Source organism: Syngnathus acus, unplaced genomic scaffold, assembly GCF_901709675.1.
Source record: "Syngnathus acus unplaced genomic scaffold, fSynAcu1.2, whole genome shotgun sequence".
NCBI classification, from domain to species: domain Eukaryota; kingdom Metazoa; phylum Chordata; class Actinopteri; order Syngnathiformes; family Syngnathidae; genus Syngnathus; species Syngnathus acus.
The window spans coordinates 1-23,957 of record NW_023590238.1 but is presented as its reverse complement, the minus strand read 5'-3'; the positions used below and the strand labels follow the sequence as shown (position 1 = coordinate 23,957).

At 47.5% G+C, this 23,957-nt stretch overlaps 4 protein-coding genes across 4 annotated transcripts; 2 read left to right on the top strand and 2 right to left on the bottom strand.

Moving 5' to 3' along the window:
* The first annotated feature begins 1,331 nt into the window (after window positions 1–1,331).
* On the top strand, window positions 1,332–2,043 carry LOC119119158 (snaclec dabocetin subunit alpha-like). The gene is made up of 4 exons (XM_037245681.1): window positions 1,332–1,418; window positions 1,485–1,538; window positions 1,617–1,772; window positions 1,879–2,043. Exons 1-4 carry the CDS (start codon window positions 1,400–1,402, stop codon window positions 2,022–2,024), a joined length of 375 nt encoding a protein of 124 aa, XP_037101576.1. The 5' UTR covers window positions 1,332–1,399; the 3' UTR covers window positions 2,025–2,043.
* A 74-nt stretch (window positions 2,044–2,117) lies between these two features.
* LOC119119152 lies at window positions 2,118–5,580 on the top strand. Its single transcript, XM_037245674.1, has 17 exons — window positions 2,118–2,210; window positions 2,277–2,324; window positions 2,400–2,567; window positions 2,957–3,082; window positions 3,161–3,262; window positions 3,336–3,365; window positions 3,430–3,564; window positions 3,912–4,064; window positions 4,215–4,349; window positions 4,411–4,559; window positions 4,636–4,756; window positions 4,829–4,880; window positions 4,950–5,016; window positions 5,086–5,213; window positions 5,284–5,333; window positions 5,392–5,512; window positions 5,562–5,580. The coding sequence occupies exons 3-17, from the start codon at window positions 2,459–2,461 to the stop codon at window positions 5,578–5,580; spliced, it is 1,497 nt and encodes a 498-aa protein (XP_037101569.1). The 5' UTR covers window positions 2,118–2,210; window positions 2,277–2,324; window positions 2,400–2,458.
* Window positions 5,581–19,457: 13,877 nt separating this feature from the next.
* Window positions 19,458–22,920, bottom strand: LOC119119151. Its single transcript, XM_037245673.1, has 17 exons — window positions 22,828–22,920; window positions 22,714–22,761; window positions 22,471–22,638; window positions 21,956–22,081; window positions 21,776–21,877; window positions 21,673–21,702; window positions 21,474–21,608; window positions 20,974–21,126; window positions 20,689–20,823; window positions 20,479–20,627; window positions 20,282–20,402; window positions 20,158–20,209; window positions 20,022–20,088; window positions 19,825–19,952; window positions 19,705–19,754; window positions 19,526–19,646; window positions 19,458–19,476 (listed from the first exon to the last, which is right to left on the bottom strand). Exons 3-17 carry the CDS (start codon window positions 22,577–22,579, stop codon window positions 19,458–19,460), a joined length of 1,497 nt encoding a protein of 498 aa, XP_037101568.1. The 5' UTR covers window positions 22,580–22,638; window positions 22,714–22,761; window positions 22,828–22,920.
* Window positions 22,921–22,965: 45 nt separating this feature from the next.
* LOC119119157 (snaclec dabocetin subunit alpha-like) lies at window positions 22,966–23,884 on the bottom strand. The gene is made up of 5 exons (XM_037245680.1): window positions 23,847–23,884; window positions 23,620–23,732; window positions 23,500–23,553; window positions 23,266–23,421; window positions 22,966–23,159 (listed from the first exon to the last, which is right to left on the bottom strand). The coding sequence occupies exons 1-5, from the start codon at window positions 23,882–23,884 to the stop codon at window positions 23,014–23,016; spliced, it is 507 nt and encodes a 168-aa protein (XP_037101575.1). The 3' UTR covers window positions 22,966–23,013.
* Window positions 23,885–23,957: the final 73 nt, after the last annotated feature.

Sequence of the window (23,957 nt, the reverse complement as noted above, 5' to 3'; positions counted from 1 at the left end):
TGGAATCGAACCCGCACCCTCCTAGCTGTGAGGCGGACGTGCTACCCAGTGCGCCACCGAGCTGCAATACAAATAAATACAAAAAAAATAAAATAAAATAATAATAAACATACATAATATTAACAGCAATAAATAAGATTCAATTCAAAGTAATCAGCAACATTAACTCAGGAGCACAATATATAAAAGAATGTAACCTACAAAACAAAAATGAATAAAACAATTTGTGCTGTTCTTTAATCAAAATGAGGCAGCATTCCACGGCTGCAGGTAGTATCAGCTCTTCTGCAATGGTGTTTTTTTTTTTTGGTTTTTGTTTTGCACTGAGCAATATGGTACGCTGCTTTAAACGATGCTTACAGTGCTTGCTGATTGACTAAAGTAGCATTCACAAAGTGGGATGATTGTTGGCAACCCTGCTCAACATTTTTCCACGGTGTCCCACTGCACTTTTTTTCGCCTTCTCTGTGCTGTGTGTGCGAACGTTCCGTGCGCTCTCCACTGTAGAGCGGAGACTCCTTGCGCACACTCTTCCAGTGATACCGCCACCTACTGCAGTGGATGTCTAATTACCCTTTCATCCAGTACAGCCAAAAGAAAAGCATGTTCCCTGGTGTCACACGCGCCCCCCTTGGTATCGCGCCGCACTGGGCTAACCTATCAAGTCGAGTCCCGGATCTTCCAATTTGCCCGAGAAAATGTAGATTTGGCCAACCGTGACCCGCAAATTAGCCTTTGCTCAAAATGGTGGACTGAAGGGCAAAAACAGGTGTGTGCTCTGATCTGTTCCCCAAATTTTGCCCTCAGCCAACAAGTGTGCTCCCGGGTGGCTCGAGCTCGACTCCAGCTGCTACAAGAAGGTGGTGAAGCCCAACGGTTGGCTGGGGGCCTGGCACCACTGCGTCTGGGAGGGCGGCGACCTGCTCTCCATCACCACCTCGGCCGAGGAGTACTTTGTGAAGGACACCATGGGCGAGGGCACCCGCTTCTGGCTGGGACTCTCCAACCAGGTGAGACGGAAGCGCAAGCAGTCGTGGACTCTGCAGCAACAACTGGAACCGTTTTCTTCCCCCCCCCCCCCCAGAAATGCGACGACGTCTGGTGTCGCTTTGAAGGTGGGAGCCAGAAGCTGACCTGGTCCGATGGCGAGACAATGAACCACACCAACTGGGCCTCAAATCAACTCGAAAGGTAAGCCGTAACAACTTTGCATGCTGTTGTCAGGCGGAGACGCGTAAAGGTTCTGGAACCAATTTTGAGAAGGACCACTCAAGGAAAATGCCTTTTTTTTTTATCTACCGACAGCGCCAACGTTTCGTCCTGCGCCTACGTCAACCAAGGGGGAAGGGGTGAGCCCGGCAACTGGAGGTCTGGCTCCTGTGATTCCTCGTTGGCCTACATGTGCAAACGGCCGCTGAGTAAGCCTCCACGTCTGCGGTCACTTTGCCGTTGAAAGGCGCAAACGGTCTTTTTTTTTTTTGCAGGCTGCCCGAAGGGACGGACGTGTTCCCCCAAAGGTGGTCTTGCTGTAGTGGAGAGTGAGTTGCAGCACGCTTATTTGCACTTTAACCATGTGGTCATGGTTTCCTCCTCAATGTTCTCCATTGTGGCCTCAGCTTCCACCTGCGACACGGGCAACCTACTGTATGGCGATCATTGCTACTTTTACTCAAAGCTGTACAAAGATTGGGAGGATGCCGAGAAGTTCTGTGTTGCCCAGAAAGGCCACCTGGCTAGCGTCCACTCATGGCAAGAGGCTCAATTCGTGTTTGGTGAGCGCTAAGACGAACCGCCGCAGTCGTCGGTCCCACAAAGCTGCCGTCATTTAGCCGAAGCTCTTCTTGCCCTGAAGCTCTTGTTGTCCTTCCTTTCCTCAAGATCACTCGCAAAGCGTTTGGTTTTCTTGGCTGGGACTGAAGAAGAAAAGCAACGACTATGAGTATAGTGACGGAACAGCTTTTGTAAGTAAATTGTTGACGGACTTTGGAAAAGTCATTCTGCACGAGCTAGGTTGGGAAAGTTGAAATTTGAGCACAACAATTGCGCGGAGGAAGGGCGTTGGGAAGCCGAGAGTCCAACACCCTCATGTCGTCCGCAGGACTACAAGGTCTGGCAAGATGACACCACGAGGGACTGCGCATTCCCAAATTCTGTTGGGAAGATCGGCGGCAGCCCCTGCACAACGAAGCGGCCATTTGTCTGCAAAACAGGTGCAAAAATGTCCCTCCTGAGCGCTCCTTCATGCACTTGCTCATTCGCCCTCCTTTACCATGCAGCCAAGCGTGGAGGGCCTCGACAGCTGCCACCATTAGTCAGCCAACAGGGTAGGTGTCTCGCACTGCCGCCGTCTTCTACGCGGTCTTATGCTGTTTTGCCTTCCTGCGCCGTCTATCTCGCAGGCTGGACTGACAAATGCGGCTGGTGGCTGGACGACCCCTCGGACGACTTCTGCTACCTGATGATCCGCCAGCCCACCAAGACCTGGCAGGAGGCGCAAGCCGACTGCAAAGGCCGCCAAGGGAACCTGCTCAGCATCGCCGACTCGGACGAGCAGGGCTTCGTACGCGGTAGGAGGCCATGAATTAAAATATATTGGCCATAAACAAGTGGATCAATTCTTATTCTCCAACATGAAGCAAACGAGAAATAGAAGCTAAAGTAAATTGAAAAAGGCGTCATGTCTTCGTACGCGGTCTTCATACGGCCATGAATTTGCTAAGTCTTTGAGAAAAACCTTTTTTTCCTGCTACGCCTTCCTTTCCAACTCAAAACCTGATAAACCCGAGCGAGATATGGCCAGCGTTGCTCGGTTGTTGTTGTTTTTTTTGTTGTTTCACTCTCTGTTGCAGTCTTGTTAGCGCTTTGTCACGGCTGTGCCGCACCCATCAGGTTGTAGTGCAGAGTCAAGTGTGAGTCGTTTTGGAATAATCTTGCATGTTCTCCTTGGGATCCAAAGGTATCGCCAAGCTTCTGGCGATGAATGATGACGCCTCCCTGTGGTTGGGCGCCGACGCCTCCATCAAGCGTGACGGCGACAAGTGGACTGACGGATCCCCCTTCTCTTACCTCCGCTCGAGTGCAGGTCGGGCTGAGGCGGTTGTCAGCTGCACTTTGGAGGAACGGATGAGCGCTCAGATCTTGTTTGCCTCCCTCCCTCCAGGTGTCCCTGAAGGGGGGAAATGTCTTTTCATGCTCACTGGCAGCGGCGACTGGAAGCGCGACACGTGCGACAAGAAGAGAGGCTACGTCTGCAAGAAAAGAGGTAAGTGAGATGTGACGCCCCGCGGTGGACCGTCATCACGTGTCGACATCCACTTTCTGGTTCCCGCTTCTAGGAAAGACACATCAGCTGCCGCCACATGACGGTAAGTCGCCTTCAACGTCTGTGTAAAAAAAGACGGAGAGAAGTCAACGGTTGTGCTCTCACAGGCTACAAGAAGAAGCTTGTCTGCCAAGACGATTGGAAATCCCTCGAATGTCCCGATGAAAGAGTCATCCGCATACGGTCGGCTTTCCATGGACGGGAGCGTGGCGACGTCTGTCCGAGTGGCGGCGGATCACGCGGTAAGAATCCTCCAGTGGCATCGTTGTTTTTGGCTCGCTGTCCTGGAGCCGTTTCTGTCACGAGGTTTTCACACGCCGTCAGCGTTGGCGGTAACTCGTTTGTAACATATAACTCAATATAAAAATGCATGGACGTGTGAGCGATGGCAATAGAAAATGTTTATTTGACCTTTTCTTGAATAAAAATAGAAAACGATGAAAAAGAGCTAGGCCGGGCGCTTTTTGGATTCCTCTTTTTCTAATAGTCATTAACCATTAAAATCCCCTACGTCCTGTGACAAGTTGAAGTCAGTATGTAAGTGTGCGAATAAAATGCGCGTGAAATGGTGGTGTGTTGTCACTTGCAGATGACTGCAGGGTGGAAGGGGCTCTCCGTCACTTCAGAGGATTGTGTGACAACTATCAGATTTGCCCCATTTACCCCATTTCCCTTACGGTTACGGGCTCCTGCCCTGGTGTCTCCAAATACCTCCGCGTCGTCTACAGCTGTGAGAAGAAAGGTGGGCTTCACATCCTGACACTTGCCGATGATGTGCAAGGAAAGAATCCAACGGATCCCCAGATAGAGCGTCGGCTAGGAACGGGTGACCAGACATGAGAATGAATGAGCGAGCGTGCCTTCCACATTGTCTTTTTTTGTCTTTCCTCAGTGTGTCTTGATAGTCTGGGCATCGCTGACGGGAGAATCCCAGACTCCTCTTTTTCCGCCTCTTCCTCTGCGATCAATGCCAAACCTCACAAAGCGCGTCGGGGGGGCAGCGGTTGCTGGAGACCCTCCGAAATGTGTACGTAAAAACAAAAGTTGTGGTTTGGTATCCTGAGCAATGGAATTCCTTCCGCCCTCAGTCGGCAGCTGGATCCAGGTGAACCTCGGTCAGAACTTCAAGGTGACAGGCATTGAGACCCAGAGCTGTACATACCGATTGCAAAGTTCCAGCGTATTTGCGATGCAGTTCAGTATTGACGGAATGACTTGGTATGACCACCCAAAGCAGGTGAGTGGCCGCTGACTCTCGACTTTGTCGTCCAGGCTGCTGTCGTTCCTTGCAAACGCGTGTGTTTTGTTTCCAGCCTTCTGTGGGGACGTATATTCTAACCAGGCCCGTGTTCGCCCAGTACGTCCGCCTCCTGCCAAAGTTTTTGGGCCTACGCTTTGACGTCTTAGGGTGCACGTCTGACGACACCCCTCGCAGTGAGTACGACGTTTGGAGTGCAGTGAGAAACTAGCAAGAAACGGGCTTTGATTTTCCCTTCTGACCCACAGACATCTTATGCAGCAGCACAGCCGCCAACCTCGGCCTCAACGGTTCAATGACGTGAGTCGGACTTGATAAGACGTTTCTTGCCGAAAAGCCTCCTCCTTACTAGACAAACTACTTCCGCAGGGTGCGGTGCCCACTGGGCTGCGCCCAAGCCGGCTACAAGGTCTACGGAACACGGCTCTACGACCAAGTATGTTAATTACCGCACGACCTGCAAGCGGAGTTCTTGTTCTATGTCTGAGACGTTCTCTGAGTGCAGGACTCAAACATCTGCGCGGCCGCTATTCACTCGGGCATCATTGAGATTGGAGGAGATGTGACTTTGCTGAAGACACTGCCACAGAAAGCCTACAACGGCTCCACCTGTAACGGAATCACCTCAAAAGTGTGCGTGCTCCGCTTTCACTGGCGAGTCCACTTAAAGATGCCCGGCTCATTCTCACTTTACTGTCTGCAGATATGTTAACAAATTGGCTCCGTCTCCGTCTTACACTTTTGCTGACACGGGTGAGTAGAATGTCCAGAATAGAAAGCATTTCTTCACGTGACGCTATCTTGCACGCAGAGCCGAGATGCTTGGGACCTGACTGGGAGGAGTTTGCGGACTTCTGCTACAAACGTTTTGATGATACAAAGAAGTGGTACGACGCTCAACACTTCTGCAGGAGTCTCGATGCAGAGCTGGTGTCTATCCTCTCCGAGGCTGAGCGGGATTGGCAGCACGACCTCGTGAAGCTTGGTGCGTGCGCGCTAAGCGTCGCTCACATCGGCTCGATATCTGCCATATCTGGAAAACGAATGAGAGCTCTGTTGCCGTTTGTCCTCTGCAGCCCCTGGAAACACGACGTGGACCGGACTGAACGACCTGGTCAATCGCGGCAGATTCGTGTGGTCGGACCGCCAGAAGGTGACCTTCACAAACTGGGCTCCGGGAAAACCTACCGGCCTGATGGAGAATTGCGTGGCCACCTTGAGCCAGGTAGGTGCAGAAAAGATTGACCCGCTCGCCGAAGACAAGTTTAGATTTAAAATCGATCTCATTTTGACTTTCAGTCTGGCAAATGGAAGAAGATGTCCTGCATGGAATTAAACGGCTACGTGTGCAAGATGCCCACAGCGCGTTACACGCGGGATATAAAAGGCGCCAATGGAAGTTGCGAGTAATCATATGAATGCAATTGACCTTGCATGATCATTCTGCTTGGTTTACCATGCATTTTGATTGACTGATTGATTTACCATGCATTCTTATGATTGATTTACCATGCAGTAGTCATCTTGTTAGAGTTACCATGTGTTATTATTCTGTTTAAGTTACCATGCATTCTTCTTCTTGACTTAACGTGATATTATGATTTACCATGTGTTATTATTCTGTAAGTTACCATGCATTCTTCTTCTTCTTGACTTAACGTGATATTATGATTTACCATGCATTATTATTATTTTGTTCAATTTACCATGCATTATTATGATTGATGAACCATGCATTAGTCTTTTTGTTAGATTTACCATGTTATTATTCTGTTTAAGTTACCATGCATTCTTCTTTTTGACTTAACATGTGATATTATGATTTACCATGCATTATTATTATTTTGTTCAATTTACCATGCATTATTATGATTGATTAACCATGCATTCTTCTTCTTGACTTAACATGTGATATTATTTTGTTCAATTTAACATGTTATTATTCTCTTAGATTTACCATGCATTTTCATAATTGATTTCTTATATTTCATTTACTTACCATGCATTATTATTCCATCTGTCATGTTTAATTGACCCCAAAAAAACAATAAAATAATAAAGACAATTGGTGTCACCTGTTAACTCATTGAATAGTTTACTGTTTTGGACAGGGCAATTTTATAATCTGGTCAATTAGATCATACTTTATTACTCCTGATGTACGAGTATTAGTCAGACCTCCTCATGACGCCATTTTGGTGCATTTTTGCATGGCTCTTTGTAACAATTTGGAAAAAAAGATGTACTCTATTGCTTTTGTAACAATTTGGAAAAAAAGATGTACTCTATTGCTTTCCACCGCATGAAATCCATCCATTGTCCTGAAGTGCTTATCCTCACGAGGGTCGCGGCTAGCCTATTCCAGCTGGGGGCACATCCTGAACTGGGTGCCAGGCAGTGGCAGGACCCACATCATTCCCATCACCCCCCTTCCAAAAAAAACAGAAAACAAGTAGGAGCGGTCAATCGGCCTATCATGAATGTTTTTGAAACGTGGGAGGAAACCTACGCATGCAAACGTGCAAACCCCACACGAGATGGCACTAAAGCCTGCGCTTAACGTACTGCACAAATCAAGCATTAGATATCAAAATCCCACCACACTAGTGTCATGTAAAAAAAAAAAAAAAAAAGTCAAGATGACAACCATGGAAACAAATTGATGGCATCATGACCCCTGACTGGTTCATGCAAAGATGTGCACTGCACTTTTGAAGCACTGAACCGAACTGACCCAAATTGCAACTAGGCTACGTAATATACATCTTTTTTTTTTTTTTTTTTCATGCTCACTGCGGTACCTCTTTTTATTTTTTGCTTTTGAAAGCTTTTGATTGTACAGACCATTAGTGGTAATGCTAGGATTGGACAAACCTTCACATATCATAATACAAGGGAAGCAAACTAACTCAAAACATACATTTAGCATACGCAAGCAGAAATAACAAATGGTCACATCATAAAGATCTAATTGCAGGCAAACAATACTATAAATATCATAAGCACACAATATAGTATAAAAGAACGTTCTTTTTGACAGCCTCTGTCTTGAGTGTCAGATGACGACGGATCCTTAATGCAGTGGACTTGAGCCACTGACAGATGGCGACATTTTGCTTCTTTAAACATACTTCCACATTTCCGATGCTCTCGACTTTTTAACTTGCAACAAAACCAGAATACTTGTAAGAAATACAAAGAACACATCGATCCATGGCCTTCTTGGTGCTTATTTTGGGCTTGATCTAGTTTCAAGGTAGAAGATTTCAAGCAACATATTGAGCTAAAGTTCGTCCTGCGTCAGTGGCATTCCAGGAGCTTGCAATACGCGACGCAATGCGGTGACGTCATCGCTAGACATTAAATGTCTCAGCTACAAAACCGTCGCAGCTCAAACGAACGTTTTTACGGCACAAACCAGCACAAACGAACGGTACTGTAAAGTGAAAAAAAGGGGGGGGGGGGTTCCTTTTTCTTAACCAAATAAATGGTGTGCAGCGGTGACTTTTCCGCTGTCTGCGTGGTGGAGAAAAGTAGGACGATGCGTGGTTCCTTTTTCAGCTGAAAACACAGCGTATTTATTTAACAAACACACTGGCGCTAAACGCAACAACTTCTCCGTCAGTCAATCCCATACAACAATCCGCATGTCCGTTGTGACAGGACTTTCTTCCCCGGTAGCATCAATGTAGTGACGTCATTACCGTATATAACAACAAAAAGGTAAACAGAATTGGTACCTTAATACAGTGGTCCCCAACCACCGGGCCGCGGACCGGTACCGGTCCGTGGGTCACTTGGTACCGGGCCGCGGAGCCGCACAGGAAAAAAAAAAAAAAAAAATAATAATAATAATTTTTTTTTTTGTTTGTTTTTTCATTGACGATCAATTCATTCAGGTTAAGACGCTCGTCCCGGTCACGTGACATGTTTCCCCAGTCGAGCCCGCAAAGCTAGAAAAAATGAGTAAGAATTTATTTTGAAAAATATAAAAAATTTGGCGAATCTCTCCCAATTACATCTGTCGGTGCATCTGAAAAATAAGGACTCTTGACACAGGGCGCTCGTCTCGGTCACGTGACATGTCACCACAGTCAAGCCCGCGAGGCAAGCAAAAATGAGCAAGAAACAGAGAAGTTTGGAAAGCTTCTTCGGAAAGGGAAAAACGTCCAATGAGGACACTGAAGAAGAAGAGGCTACGACTTCTAAGAAAAGGAAAGCTGCATTTAAAAGAACATTTCTGGAGTCCTACTTAAAATATGGATTTATCGCCACAGGTGACTCTGACGCGCCAAGTGCACTCCGCATATGTGGCGAAAGGCTAGCTAACGAGGCAATGAAGCCTTCAAACCTGCTTCGGCACATGGAGACCAAGCATCCTGCATTTAAAGACAAACCTTAACCACTTCGGGTGTCATTGTCTCCGATTACGCCTAGATGGGAACGGCTCATTTCTGAGAAAAGAGCTCGGTGCTCCCACTAATTCAACGTTTTATTTTTATGTGGTTTATATTTGTTTTTATGCCAGTCGTATCATTTTATTTCATCCTATTTATATATATAAATATTTAAATAATAAATATATAAATATATTTATTTATATAAAGGCCGGTCCGCGAAAATATTTCTGACACGTAACCGGTCCGTGGTGCAAAAAAGGTTGGGGACCACTGCTCTAAGCAATACAATTAAAAATGCTTATAAAACATAAACCAAACGTTGCAGGTGGTCATTTCTTCATGCGCAGTGATAAACTCGGCACTCTGAAGCACCCAAGAGCGCTTTTTACTTTGCCAACCTAACCAGAGTGACGGGAGAGGCACCTTCCAGAAAACGTGCTCAGCTCGTAGAGAAAATTCGATTTAAGCAATAAAACTAAAAATGCTTATAAAACATAAACCAAACGTTGCAGGTGGTCATTTCTTCATGCGCAGTGATAAACTCGGCACTCTGAAGCACCCAAGAGCGCTTTTAACTAGAAAACGTGCTCAGCTCGTCGAGAAAATGCGCTCTAAGCAATACAATTAAAAATGCTCATAAAACATAAACCAAACGTTGCAGGTGGTCATTTCTTCATGTGCAGTGATAAACTCGGCACTCTGAAGCACCCAAGAGCGCTTTTTACTTTTCCAACCTAACCAGAGTGACGGGAGAGGCACCATCCAGAAAACGTGCTCAGCTCATCGAGAAAATGCGATTCAAGCAATAAAACTAAAAATGCTTATAAAACATAAACCAAACGTTGCAGGTGGTCATTTCTGCATGCGCAGTGATAAACTGGGCACTCTGAAGCCCCCAAGAGCACTTTTTACTATGCCAACCTAACCAGAGTGACGGGAGAGGCACCATCCAGAAAACGTGCTCAGCTCGTCGAGAAAATGCGATTTAAGCAATAAAACAAAAAATGCTTATAAAACATAAACCAAACGTTGCAGGTGGTCATTTCTGCATGCGCAGTGATAAACCCGGCACTCTGAAGCACCCAAGAGCGCTTTTTACTAGAAAACGTGCTCAGCTCGTCGAGAACATGCGCTCTAAGCAATACAATTAAAAATGCTTATAAAACATAAACCAAACGTTGCAGGTGGTCATTTCTTCATGCGCAGTGATAAACTCTGCACTCTGAAGCACCCAAGAGCACTTTTTACTTTGCCAACCTAACCAGAGTGACGGGAGAGGCACCATCCAGAAAACGTGCTCAGCTCGTCGAGAAAATGCGATTTAAGCAATAAAACTAAAAATGCTTATAAAACATAAACCAAACGTTGCAGGTTGTCATTTCTTCATGCGCAGTGATAAACTGGGCACTCTGAAGCCCTCAAGAGCACTTTTTACTATGCCAACCTAACCAGAGTGACGGGAGAGGCACCATCCAGAAAACGTGCTCAGCTCGTCGAGAAAATGCGATTTAAGCAATAAAATTAAAAATGCTTATAAAACATAAACCAAACGTTGCAGGTGGTCATTTCTTCATGCGCAGTGATAAACTCGGCACTCTGAAGCACCCAAGAGCGCTTTTAACTAGAAAACGTGCTCAGCTCGTCGAGAAAATGCGCTCTAAGCAATACAATTAAAAATGCTCATAAAACATAAACCAAACGTTGCAGGTGGTCATTTCTTCATGTGCAGTGATAAACTCGGCACTCTGAAGCACCCAAGAGCGCTTTTTACTTTTCCAACCTAACCAGACTGACGGGAGAGGCACCATCCAGAAAACGTGCTCAGCTCATCGAGAAAATGCGATTTAAGCAATAAAACTAAAAATGCTTATAAAACATAAACCAAACGTTGCAGGTGGTCATTTCTGCATGCACAGTGATAAACTGGGCACTCTGAAGCCCCCAAGAGCACTTTTTACTATGCCAACCTAACCAGAGTGACGGGAGAGGCACCATCCAGAAAACGTGCTCAGCTCGTCGAGAAAATGCGATTTAAGCAATAAAACAAAAAATGCTTATAAAACATAAACCAAACGTTGCAGGTGGTCATTTCTGCATGCGCAGTGATAAACCCGGCACTCTGAAGCACCCAAGAGCGCTTTTTACTAGAAAACGTGCTCAGCTCGTCGAGAACATGCGCTCTAAGCAATACAATTAAAAATGCTTATAAAACATAAACCAAACGTTGCAGGTGGTCATTTCTTCATGCGCAGTGATAAACTCTGCACTCTGAAGCACCCAAGAGCACTTTTTACTTTGCCAACCTAACCAGAGTGACGGGAGAGGCACCATCCAGAAAACGTGCTCAGCTCGTCGAGAAAATGCGATTTAAGCAATAAAACTAAAAATGCTTATAAAACATAAACCAAACGTTGCAGGTGGTCATTTCTGCATGCGCAGTGATAAACTGGGCACTCTGAAGCCCCCAAGAGCACTTTTTACTATGCCAACCTAACCAGAGTGACGGGAGAGGCACCATCCAGAAAACGTGCTCAGCTCGTCGAGAAAATGCGATTTAAGCAATAAAACAAAAAATGCTTATAAAACATAAACCAAACGTTGCAGGTGGTCATTTCTGCATGCGCAGTGATAAACCCGGCACTCTGAAGCACCCAAGAGCGCTTTTTACTAGAAAACGTGCTCAGCTCGTCGAGAACATGCGCTCTAAGCAATACAATTAAAAATGCTTATAAAACATAAACCAAACGTTGCAGGTGGTCATTTCTTCATGCGCAGTGATAAACTCTGCACTCTGAAGCACCCAAGAGCACTTTTTACTTTGCCAACCTAACCAGAGTGACGGGAGAGGCACCATCCAGAAAACGTGCGCAGCTCGTCGAGAAAATGCGATTTAAGCAATAAAACTAAAAATGCTTATAAAACATAAACCAAACGTTGCAGGTTGTCATTTCTTCATGCGCAGTGATAAACTCCGCACTCTGAAGGACCCAAGAGCGCTTTTTACTATGCCAACTTAACCAGAGTGACGTGAGGCGACCGGGCGCGGACGCTAACTCACGCCCGGCAAGAGCGCTCGGAAGGCGGATAGGCTTTCACGGAAACCCCGCCAGCAGGTCCGCGGGCCATTTAGGGTCCCATAAGTGACCGTGCGCGGTCTCTAACTCACGCCCGGCAGGAGTGCTCGGAGGGCGGATAGGCTTTCACGGAAGTACCGCCAGCCGGTCCGCGGGCTATTTAGGGTCCCATAACTGACCGGGCGCGGTCTCAAACCCACGCCCGGCAGGAGTGCTCGGAGGGCGGATAGGCATTCACGGAGATCCCGCCAGCAGGTCCGCGGGCTATTTAGGGTCCCATAACTGACCGGGCGCGGTCTCAAACTCAGGCCCGGCAGGAGTGCTCGGAGGGCGGATAGGCATTCACGGAGGTCCCGCCAGCCGGTCCGCGGGCTATTTAGGGTCCCATAACTGACCGGGCGCGGTCTCTAACCCACGCCCGGCAGGAGTGCTCGGAGGGCGGATAGGCATTCACGGAGGTCACGCCAGCCGGTCCGCGGGCCATTCAAGGTCCCATACATGACCGGGCGCGGTCTCTAACCCACGCCCGGCGGGAGTGCTCGGAGGGCGGATAGGCATCCACGGACGTCCGGCCAGCCGGTCCGCGGGCCATTCAGGGTCCCATACATGACCGGGCGCGGTCTCTAACTCAGGCCCGGCAGGAGTGCTCGGAGGGCGGATAGGCATTCACGGAGGTCCCGCCAGCCGGTCCGCGGGCTATTTAGGGTCCCATAACTGACCGGGCGCGGTCTCTAACTCAGGCCCGGCAGGAGTACTCGGAGGGCGGATAGGCATTCACGGAAGTCCCGCCAGCCGGTCCGCGGGCCATTTAGGGTCCCATACGTGACCGGGCGCGGTCTCTAAGTCAGGCCCGGCAGGAGTGCTCGGAGGGCGGATAGTCATTCACGGAGGTTCCGCCAGCCGGTCCGCGGGCCATTTAGGGTCCCATACGTGACCGGGCGCGGTCTCTAAGTCAGGCCCGGCAGGAGTGCTCGGAGGGCGGATAGGCATTCACGGAGGTCCCGCCAGCCGGTCCGCGGGCCATTCAGGGTCCCATACATGACCGGGCGCGGTCTCTAACTCAGGCCCGGCAGGAGTGCTCGGAGGGCGGATAGGCATTCACGGAGGTCCCGCCAGCCGGTCCGCGGGCCATTCAGGGTCCCATACATGACCGGGCGCGGTCTCTAACTCAGGCCCGGCAGGAGTGCTCGGAGGGCGGATAGGCATTCACGGAGGTCCCGCCAGCCGGTCCGCGGGCCAAATAGGGTCCCATAACTGACCGGGCGCGGTCTCTAACCCACGCCCGGCAGGAGTGCTCGGAGGGCGGACAGGCTTTCACGGAGCTCCCGCCAGCCGGTCCGCGGGCCAAATAGGGTCCCATAAGGGACCGGGGGCGGACGCTAAACCACGCACTCAACTCGGCACTCTGAAGCACCCAAGAGCGCTTTTTACTAGAAAACGTGCTCAGCTCGTCGAGAAAATGCACTCTAAGCAATACAATTAAAAATGCTTATAAAACATAAACCAAACGTTGCAGGTGGTCATTTCTTCATGCGCAGTGATAAACTCGGCACTCTGAAGCACCCAAGAGCGCTTTTTACTTTGCCAACCTAACCAGAGTGACGGGAGAGGCACCATCCAGAAAACGTGCTCAGCTCGTCGAGACAATTCGATTTAAGCAATAAAACTAAAAATGCTTATAAAACATAAACCAAACGTTGCAGGTGGTCATTTCTGCATGCGCAGTGATAAACTGGGCACTCTGAAGCCCCCAAGAGCACTTTTTACTATGCCAACCTAACCAGAGTGACGGGAGAGCCACCATCCAGAAAACGTGCTCAGCTCGTCGAGAAAATGCGATTTAAGCAATAAAATTAAAAATGCTTATAAAACATAAACCAAACGTTGCAGGTGGTCATTTCTTCATGCGCAGTGATAAACTCGGCACTCTGAAGCACCCAAGAGCGCTTTTAACTAGAAAACGTGCTCAGCTCGTCGAGAAAATGCGCTCTAAGCAATACAATTAAAAATGCTCATAAAACATAAACCAAACGTTGCAGGTGGTCATTTCTTCATGTGCAGTGATAAACTCGGCACTCTGAAGCACCCAAGAACGCTTTTTACTTTTCCAACCTAACCAGAGTGACGGGAGAGGCACCATCCAGAAAACGTGCTCAGCTCATCGAGAAAATGCGATTTAAGCTATAAAACTAAAAATGCTTATAAAACATAAACCAAACGTTGCAGGTGGTCATTTCTGCATGCGCAGTGATAAACTGGGCACTCTGAAGCCCCCAAGAGCACTTTTTACTATGCCAACCTAACCAGAGTGACGGGAGAGGCACCATCCAGAAAACGTGCTCAGCTCGTCGAGAAAATGCGATTTAAGCAATAAAACAAAAAATGCTTATAAAACATAAACCAAACGTTGCAGGTGGTCATTTCTGCATGCGCAGTGATAAACCCGGCACTCTGAAGCACCCAAGAGCGCTTTTTACTAGAAAACGTGCTCAGCTCGTCGAGAACATGCGCTCTAAGCAATACAATTAAAAATGCTTATAAAACATAAACCAAACGTTGCAGGTGGTCATTTCTTCATGCGCAGTGATAAACTCGGCACTCTGAAGCACCCAAGAGCGCTTTTAACTAGAAAACGTGCTCAGCTCGTCGAGAAAATGCGCTCTAAGCAATACAATTAAAAATGCTCATAAAACATAAACCAAACGTTGCAGGTGGTCATTTCTTCATGTGCAGTGATAAACTCGGCACTCTGAAGCACCCAAGAGCGCTTTTTACTTTTCCAACCTAACCAGAGTGACGGGAGAGGCACCATCCAGAAAACGTGCTCAGCTCATCGAGAAAATGCGATTTAAGCAATAAAACTAAAAATGCTTATAAAACATAAACCAAACGTTGCAGGTGGTCATTTCTGCATGCGCAGTGATAAACTGGGCACTCTGAAGCCCCCAAGAGCACTTTTTACTATGCCAACCTAACCAGAGTGACGGGAGAGGCACCATCCAGAAAACGTGCTCAGCTCGTCGAGAAAATGCGATTTAAGCAATAAAACAAAAAATGCTTATAAAACATAAACCAAACGTTGCAGGTGGTCATTTCTGCATGCGCAGTGATAAACCCGGCACTCTGAAGCACCCAAGAGCGCTTTTTACTAGAAAACGTGCTCAGCTCGTCGAGAACATGCGCTCTAAGCAATACAATTAAAAATGCTTATAAAACATAAACCAAACGTTGCAGGTGGTCATTTCTTCATGCGCAGTGATAAACTCTGCACTCTGAAGCACCCAAGAGCACTTTTTACTTTGCCAACCTAACCAGAGTGACGGGAGAGGCACCATCCAGAAAACGTGCTCAGCTCGTCGAGAAAATGCGATTTAAGCAATAAAACTAAAAATGCTTATAAAACATAAACCAAACGTTGCAGGTGGTCATTTCTGCATGCGCAGTGATAAACTCCCCACTCTGAAGGACCCAAGAGCGCTTTTTACTATGCCAACTTAACCAGAGTGACGTGAGGCGACCGGGCGCGGACGCTAACTCACGCCCGGCAAGAGCGCTCGGAAGGCGGATAGGCTTTCACGGAAGCCCCGCCAGCAGGTCCGCGGGCCATTTAGGGTCCCATAAGTGACCGTGCGCGGTCTCTAACTCACGCCCGGCAGGAGTGCTCGGAGGGCGGACAGGCTTTCACGGAACTCCCGCCAGCCGGTCCGCGGGCCAAATAGGGTCCCATAAGGCAGTGGTCCCCAACCTTTTTTGCACCACGGACCGGTTACGTGTCAGAAATATTTTCGCGGACCGGCCTTTATATAAATAAATATATTTATATATTTATTATTTAAATATTTATATATATAAATAGGATGAAATAAAATGATACGACTGGCATAAAAACAAATATAAACCACATAAAAATAAAACGTTGAATTAGTGGGAGCACCGAGCTCTTTTCTCAGAAATGAGCCGTTCCCATCTAGGCGTAATCGGAGACAATGACACCCGAAGTGGTTAAGGTTTGTCTTTAAATGCAGGATGCTTGGTCTCCATGTGCCGAAGCAGGTTTGAAGGCTTCATTGCCTCGTTAGCTAGCCTTTCGCCACATATGCGGAGTGCACTTGGCGCGTCAGAGTCACCTGTGGCGATAAATCCATATTTTAAGTAGGACTCCAGAAATGTTCTTTTAAATGCAGCTTTCCTTTTCTTAGAAGTCGTAGCCTCTTCTTCTTCAGTGTCCTCATTGGACGTTTTTCCCTTTCCGAAGAAGCTTTCCAAACTTCTCTGTTTCTTGCTCATTTTTGCTTGCCTCGCGGGCTTGACTGTGGTGACATGTCACGTGACCGAGACGAGCGCCCTGTGTCAAGAGTCCTTATTTTTCAGATGCACCGACAGATGTAATTGGGAGAGATTCGCCAAATTTTTTATATTTTTCAAAATAAATTCTTACTCATTTTTTCTAGCTTTGCGGGCTCGACTGGGGAAACATGTCACGTGACCGGGACGAGCGTCTTAACCTGAATGAATTGATCGTCAATGAAAAAACAAACAAAAAAAAAAATTATTATTATTATTATTTTTTTTTTTTTTTCCTGTGCGGCTCCGCGGCCCGGTACCAAGTGACCCACGGACCGGTACCGGTCCGCGGCCCGGTGGTTGGGGACCACTGTATTAAGGTACCAATTCTGTTTACCTTTTTGTTGTTATATACGGTAATGACGTCACTACATTGATGCTACCGGGGAAGAAAGTCCTGTCACAACGGACATGCGGATTGTTGTATGGGATTGACTGACGGAGAAGTTGTTGCGTTTAGCGCCAGTGTGTTTGTTAAATAAATACGCTGTGTTTTCAGCTGAAAAAGGAACCACGCATCGTCCTACTTTTCTCCACCACGCAGACAGCGGAAAAGTCACCGCTGCACACCATTTATTTGGTTAAGAAAAAGGAACCCCCCCCCCCTTTTTTTCACTTTACAGTACCGTTCGTTTGTGCTGGTTTGTGCCGTAAAAACGTTCGTTTGAGCTGCGACGGTTTTGTAGCTGAGACATTTAATGTCTAGCGATGACGTCACCGCATTGCGTCGCGTATTGCAAGCTCCTGGAATGCCACTGACGCAGGACGAACTTTAGCTCAATATGTTGCTTGAAATCTTCTACCTTGAAACTAGATCAAGCCCAAAATAAGCACCAAGAAGGCCATGGATCGATGTGTTCTTTGTATTTCTTACAAGTATTCTGGTTTTGTTGCAAGTTAAAAAGTCGAGAGCATCGGAAATGTGGAAGTATGTTTAAAGAAGCAAAATGTCGCCATCTGTCAGTGGCTCAAGTCCACTGCATTAAGGATCCGTCGTCATCTGACACTCAAGACAGAGGCTGTCAAAAAGAACGTTCTTTTATACTATATTGTGTGCTTATGATATTTATAGTATTGTTTGCCTGCAATTAGATCTTTATGATGTGACCATTTGTTATTTCTGCTTGCGTATGCTAAATGTATGTTTTGAGTTAGTTTGCTTCCCTTGTATTATGATATGTGAAGGTTTGTCCAATCCTAGCATTACCACTAATGGTCTGTACAATCAAAAGCTTTCAAAAGCAAAAAATAAAAAGAGGTACCGCAGTGAGCATGAAAAAAAAAAAAAAAACAGATGTATATTACGTAGCCTAGTTGCAATTTGGGTCAGTTCGGTTCAGTGCTTCAAAAGTGCAGTGCACATCTTTGCATGAACCAGTCAGGGGTCATGATGCCATCAATTTGTTTCCATGGTTGTCATCTAGACTTTTTTTTTTTTTTTTTTACATGACACTAGTGTGGTGGGATTTTGATATCTAATGCTTGATTTGTGCAGTACGTTAAGCGCAGGCTTTAGTGCCATCTCGTGTGGGGTTTGCACGTTTGCATGCGTAGGTTTCCTCCCACGTTTCAAAAACATTCATGATAGGCCGATTGACCGCTCCTACTTGTTTTCTGTTTTTTTTGGAAGGGGGGTGATGGGAATGATGTGGGTCCTGCCACTGCCTGGCACCCAGTTCAGGATGTGCCCCCAGCTGGAATAGGCTAGCCGCGACCCTCGTGAGGATAAGCACTTCAGGACAATGGATGGATTTCATGCGGTGGAAAGCAATAGAGTACATCTTTTTTTCCAAATTGTTACAAAAGCAATAGAGTACATCTTTTTTTCCAAATTGTTACAAAGAGCCATGCAAAAATGCACCAAAATGGCGTCATGAGGAGGTCTGACTAATACTCGTACATCAGGAGTAATAAAGTATGATCTAATTGACCAGATTATAAAATTGCCCTGTCCAAAACAGTAAACTATTCAATGAGTTAACAGGTGACACCAATTGTCTTTATTATTTTATTGTTTTTTTGGGGTCAATTAAACATGACAGATGGAATAATAATGCATGGTAAGTAAATGAAATATAAGAAATCAATTATGAAAATGCATGGTAAATCTAAGAGAATAATAACATGTTAAATTGAACAAAATAATATCACATGTTAAGTCAAGAAGAAGAATGCATGGTTAATCAATCATAATAATGCATGGTAAATTGAACAAAATAATAATAATGCATGGTAAATCATAATATCACATGTTAAGTCAAAAAGAAGAATGCATGGTAACTTAAACAGAATAATAACATGGTAAATCTAACAAAAAGACTAATGCATGGTTCATCAATCATAATAATGCATGGTAAATTGAACAAAATAATAATAATGCATGGTAAATCATAATATCACGTTAAGTCAAGAAGAAGAAGAATGCATGGTAACTTACAGAATAATAACACATGGTAAATCATAATATCACGTTAAGTCAAGAAGAAGAATGCATGGTAACTTAAACAGAATAATAACACATGGTAACTCTAACAAGATGACTACTGCATGGTAAATCAATCATAAGAATGCATGGTAAATCAATCAGTCAATCAAAATGCATGGTAAACCAAGCAGAATGATCATGCAAGGTCAATTGCATTCATATGATTACTCGCAACTTCCATTGGCGCCTTTTATATCCCGCGTGTAACGCGCTGTGGGCATCTTGCACACGTAGCCGTTTAATTCCATGCAGGACATCTTCTTCCATTTGCCAGACTGAAAGTCAAAATGAGATTGATTTTAAATCTAAACTTGTCTTCGGCGAGCGGGTCAATCTTTTCTGCACCTACCTGGCTCAAGGTGGCCACGCAATTCTCCATCAGGCCGGTAGGTTTTCCCGGAGCCCAGTTTGTGAAGGTCACCTTCTGGCGGTCCGACCACACGAATCTGCCGCGATTGACCAGGTCGTTCAGTCCGGTCCACGTCGTGTTTCCAGGGGCTGCAGAGGACAAACGGCAACAGAGCTCTCATTCGTTTTCCAGATATGGCAGATATCGAGCCGATGTGAGCGACGCTTAGCGCGCACGCACCAAGCTTCACGAGGTCGTGCTGCCAATCCCGCTCAGCCTCGGAGAGGATAGACACCAGCTCTGCATCGAGACTCCTGCAGAAGTGTTGAGCGTCGTACCACTTCTTTGTATCATCAAAACGTTTGTAGCAGAAGTCCGCAAACTCCTCCCAGTCAGGTCCCAAGCATCTCGGCTCTGCGTGCAAGATAGCGTCACGTGAAGAAATGCTTTCTATTCTGGACATTCTACTCACCCGTGTCAGCAAAAGTGTAAGACGGAGACGGAGCCAATTTGTTAACATATCTGCAGACAGTAAAGTGAGAATGAGCCGGGCATCTTTAAGTGGACTCGCCAGTGAAAGCGGAGCACGCACACTTTTGAGGTGATTCCGTTACAGGTGGAGCCGTTGTAGGCTTTCTGTGGCAGTGTCTTCAGCAAAGTCACATCTCCTCCAATCTCAATGATGCCCGAGTGAATAGCGGCCGCGCAGATGTTTGAGTCCTGCACTCAGAGAACGTCTCAGACATAGAACAAGAACTCCGCTTGCAGGTCGTGCGGTAATTAACATACTTGGTCGTAGAGCCGTGTTCCGTAGACCTTGTAGCCGGCTTGGGCGCAGCCCAGTGGGCACCGCACCCTGCGGAAGTAGTTTGTCTAGTAAGGAGGAGGCTTTTCGGCAAGAAACGTCTTATCAAGTCCGACTCACGTCATTGAACCGTTGAGGCCGAGGTTGGCGGCTGTGCTGCTGCATAAGATGTCTGTGGGTCAGAAGGGAAAATCAAAGCCCGTTTCTTGCTAGTTTCTCACTGCACTCCAAACGTCGTACTCACTGCGAGGGGTGTCGTCAGACGTGCACCCTAAGACGTCAAAGCGTAGGCCCAAAAACTTTGGCAGGAGGCGGACGTACTGGGCGAACACGGGCCTGGTTAGAATATACGTCCCCACAGAAGGCTGGAAACAAAACACACGCGTTTGCAAGGAACGACAGCAGCCTGGACGACAAAGTCGAGAGTCAGCGGCCACTCACCTGCTTTGGGTGGTCATACCAAGTCATTCCGTCAATACTGAACTGCATCGCAAATACGCTGGAACTTTGCAATCGGTATGTACAGCTCTGGGTCTCAATGCCTGTCACCTTGAAGTTCTGACCGAGGTTCACCTGGATCCAGCTGCCGACTGAGGGCGGAAGGAATTCCATTGCTCAGGATACCAAACCACAACTTTTGTTTTTACGTACACATTTCGGAGGGTCTCCAGCAACCGCTGCCCCCCCGACGCGCTTTGTGAGGTTTGGCATTGATCGCAGAGGAAGAGGCGGAAAAAGAGGAGTCTGGGATTCTCCCGTCAGCGATGCCCAGACTATCAAGACACACTGAGGAAAGACAAAAAAAGACAATGTGGAAGGCACGCTCGCTCATTCATTCTCATGTCTGGTCACCCGTTCCTAGCCGACGCTCTATCTGGGGATCCGTTGGATTCTTTCCTTGCACATCATCGGCAAGTGTCAGGATGTGAAGCCCACCTTTCTTCTCACAGCTGTAGACGACGCGGAGGTATTTGGAGACACCAGGGCAGGAGCCCGTAACCGTAAGGGAAATGGGGTAAATGGGGCAAATCTGATAGTTGTCACACAATCCTCTGAAGTGACGGAGAGCCCCTTCCACCCTGCAGTCATCTGCAAGTGACAACACACCACCATTTCACGCGCATTTTATTCGCACACTTACATACTGACTTCAACTTGTCACAGGACGTAGGGGATTTTAATGGTTAATGACTATTAGAAAAAGAGGAATCCAAAAAGCGCCCGGCCTAGCTCTTTTTCATCGTTTTCTATTTTTATTCAAGAAAAGGTCAAATAAACATTTTCTATTGCCATCGCTCACACGTCCATGCATTTTTATATTGAGTTATATGTTACAAACGAGTTACCGCCAACGCTGACGGCGTGTGAAAACCTCGTGACAGAAACGGCTCCAGGACAGCGAGCCAAAAACAACGATGCCACTGGAGGATTCTTACCGCGTGATCCGCCGCCACTCGGACAGACGTCGCCACGCTCCCGTCCATGGAAAGCCGACCGTATGCGGATGACTCTTTCATCGGGACATTCGAGGGATTTCCAATCGTCTTGGCAGACAAGCTTCTTCTTGTAGCCTGTGAGAGCACAACCGTTGACTTCTCTCCGTCTTTTTTTACACAGACGTTGAAGGCGACTTACCGTCATGTGGCGGCAGCTGATGTGTCTTTCCTAGAAGCGGGAACCAGAAAGTGGATGTCGACACGTGATGACGGTCCACCGCGGGGCGTCACATCTCACTTACCTCTTTTCTTGCAGACGTAGCCTCTCTTCTTGTCGCACGTGTCGCGCTTCCAGTCGCCGCTGCCAGTGAGCATGAAAAGACATTTCCCCCCTTCAGGGACACCTGGAGGGAGGGAGGCAAACAAGATCTGAGCGCTCATCCGTTCCTCCAAAGTGCAGCTGACAACCGCCTCAGCCCGACCTGCACTCGAGCGGAGGTAAGAGAAGGGGGATCCGTCAGTCCACTTGTCGCCGTCACGCTTGATGGAGGCGTCGGCGCCCAACCACAGGGAGGCGTCATCATTCATCGCCAGAAGCTTGGCGATACCTTTGGATCCCAAGGAGAACATGCAAGATTATTCCAAAACGACTCACACTTGACTCTGCACTACAACCTGATGGGTGCGGCACAGCCGTGACAAAGCGCTAACAAGACTGCAACAGAGAGTGAAACAACAAAAAAAACAACAACAACCGAGCAACGCTGGCCATATCTCGCTCGGGTTTATCAGGTTTTGAGTTGGAAAGGAAGGCGTAGCAGGAAAAAAAGGTTTTTCTCAAAGACTTAGCAAATTCATGGCCGTATGAAGACCGCGTACGAAGACATGACGCCTTTTTCAATTTACTTTAGCTTCTATTTCTCGTTTGCTTCATGTTGGAGAATAAGAATTGATCCACTTGTTTATGGCCAATATATTTTAATTCATGGCCTCCTACCGCGTACGAAGCCCTGCTCGTCCGAGTCGGCGATGCTGAGCAGGTTCCCTTGGCGGCCTTTGCAGTCGGCTTGCGCCTCCTGCCAGGTCTTGGTGGGCTGGCGGATCATCAGGTAGCAGAAGTCGTCCGAGGGGTCGTCCAGCCACCAGCCGCATTTGTCAGTCCAGCCTGCGAGATAGACGGCGCAGGAAGGCAAAACAGCATAAGACCGCGTAGAAGACGGCGGCAGTGCGAGACACCTACCCTGTTGGCTGACTAATGGTGGCAGCTGTCGAGGCCCTCCACGCTTGGCTGCATGGTAAAGGAGGGCGAATGAGCAAGTGCATGAAGGAGCGCTCAGGAGGGACATTTTTGCACCTGTTTTGCAGACAAATGGCCGCTTCGTTGTGCAGGGGCTGCCGCCGATCTTCCCAACAGAATTTGGGAATGCGCAGTCCCTCGTGGTGTCATCTTGCCAGACCTTGTAGTCCTGCGGACGACATGAGGGTGTTGGACTCTCGGCTTCCCAACGCCCTTCCTCCGCGCAATTGTTGTGCTCAAATTTCAACTTTCCCAACCTAGCTCGTGCAGAATGACTTTTCCAAAGTCCGTCAACAATTTACTTACAAAAGCTGTTCCGTCACTATACTCATAGTCGTTGCTTTTCTTCTTCAGTCCCAGCCAAGAAAACCAAACGCTTTGCGAGTGATCTTGAGGAAAGGAAGGACAACAAGAGCTTCAGGGCAAGAAGAGCTTCGGCTAAATGACGGCAGCTTTGTGGGACCGACGACTGCGGCGGTTCGTCTTAGCGCTCACCAAACACGAATTGAGCCTCTTGCCATGAGTGGACGCTAGCCAGGTGGCCTTTCTGGGCAACACAGAACTTCTCGGCATCCTCCCAATCTTTGTACAGCTTTGAGTAAAAGTAGCAATGATCGCCATACAGTAGGTTGCCCGTGTCGCAGGTGGAAGCTGAGGCCACAATGGAGAACATTGAGGAGGAAACCATGACCACATGGTTAAAGTGCAAATAAGCGTGCTGCAACTCACTCTCCACTACAGCAAGACCACCTTTGGGGGAACACGTCCGTCCCTTCGGGCAGCCTGCAAAAAAAAAAAAGACCGTTTGCGCCTTTCAACGGCAAAGTGACCGCAGACGTGGAGGCTTACTCAGCGGCCGTTTGCACATGTAGGCCAACGAGGAATCACAGGAGCCAGACCTCCAGTTGCCGGGCTCACCCCTTCCCCCTTGGTTGACGTAGGCGCAGGACGAAACGTTGGCGCTGTCGGTAGATAAAAAAAAAAGGCATTTTCCTTGAGTGGTCCTTCTCAAAATTGGTTCCAGAACCTTTACGCGTCTCCGCCTGACAACAGCATGCAAAGTTGTTACGGCTTACCTTTCGAGTTGATTTGAGGCCCAGTTGGTGTGGTTCATTGTCTCGCCATCGGACCAGGTCAGCTTCTGGCTCCCACCTTCAAAGCGACACCAGACGTCGTCGCATTTCTGG

Bases quoted from the DNA above. Each gene is read 5' to 3' on its own strand.
- LOC119119158 (XM_037245681.1), top strand. The intron at 1,539-1,616 runs GTGAGTTGCAGC...TTGTGGCCTCAG, and splicing joins TGGTCTTGCTGTAGTGGAGA to CTTCCACCTGCGACACGGGC. The intron at 1,773-1,878 runs GTGAGCGCTAAG...CCTTTCCTCAAG, and splicing joins AGAGGCTCAATTCGTGTTTG to ATCACTCGCAAAGCGTTTGG.
- LOC119119152 (XM_037245674.1), top strand. From the start codon at position 2,459: ATGATCCGCCAGCCCACCAAGACCTGGCAGGAGGCGCAAGCCGACTGC. The intron at 3,083-3,160 runs GTCGGGCTGAGG...CCCTCCCTCCAG, and splicing joins TTACCTCCGCTCGAGTGCAG to GTGTCCCTGAAGGGGGGAAA. The intron at 3,565-3,911 runs GTAAGAATCCTC...TGTCACTTGCAG, and splicing joins GAGTGGCGGCGGATCACGCG to ATGACTGCAGGGTGGAAGGG.
- LOC119119157 (XM_037245680.1), bottom strand. From the start codon at position 23,884: ATGAACCACACCAACTGGGCCTCAAATCAACTCGAAAG. The intron at 23,733-23,846 runs GTAAGCCGTAAC...ATCTACCGACAG, and splicing joins GCCTCAAATCAACTCGAAAG to CGCCAACGTTTCGTCCTGCG. The intron at 23,554-23,619 runs GTAAGCCTCCAC...TTTTTTTTGCAG, and splicing joins CATGTGCAAACGGCCGCTGA to GCTGCCCGAAGGGACGGACG.
- LOC119119151 (XM_037245673.1), bottom strand. From the start codon at position 22,579: ATGATCCGCCAGCCCACCAAGACCTGGCAGGAGGCGCAAGCCGACTGC. The intron at 20,210-20,281 runs GTGAGTACGACG...TCTGACCCACAG, and splicing joins GTCTGACGACACCCCTCGCA to ACATCTTATGCAGCAGCACA. The intron at 19,647-19,704 runs GTGAGTAGAATG...TCTTGCACGCAG, and splicing joins TTACACTTTTGCTGACACGG to AGCCGAGATGCTTGGGACCT.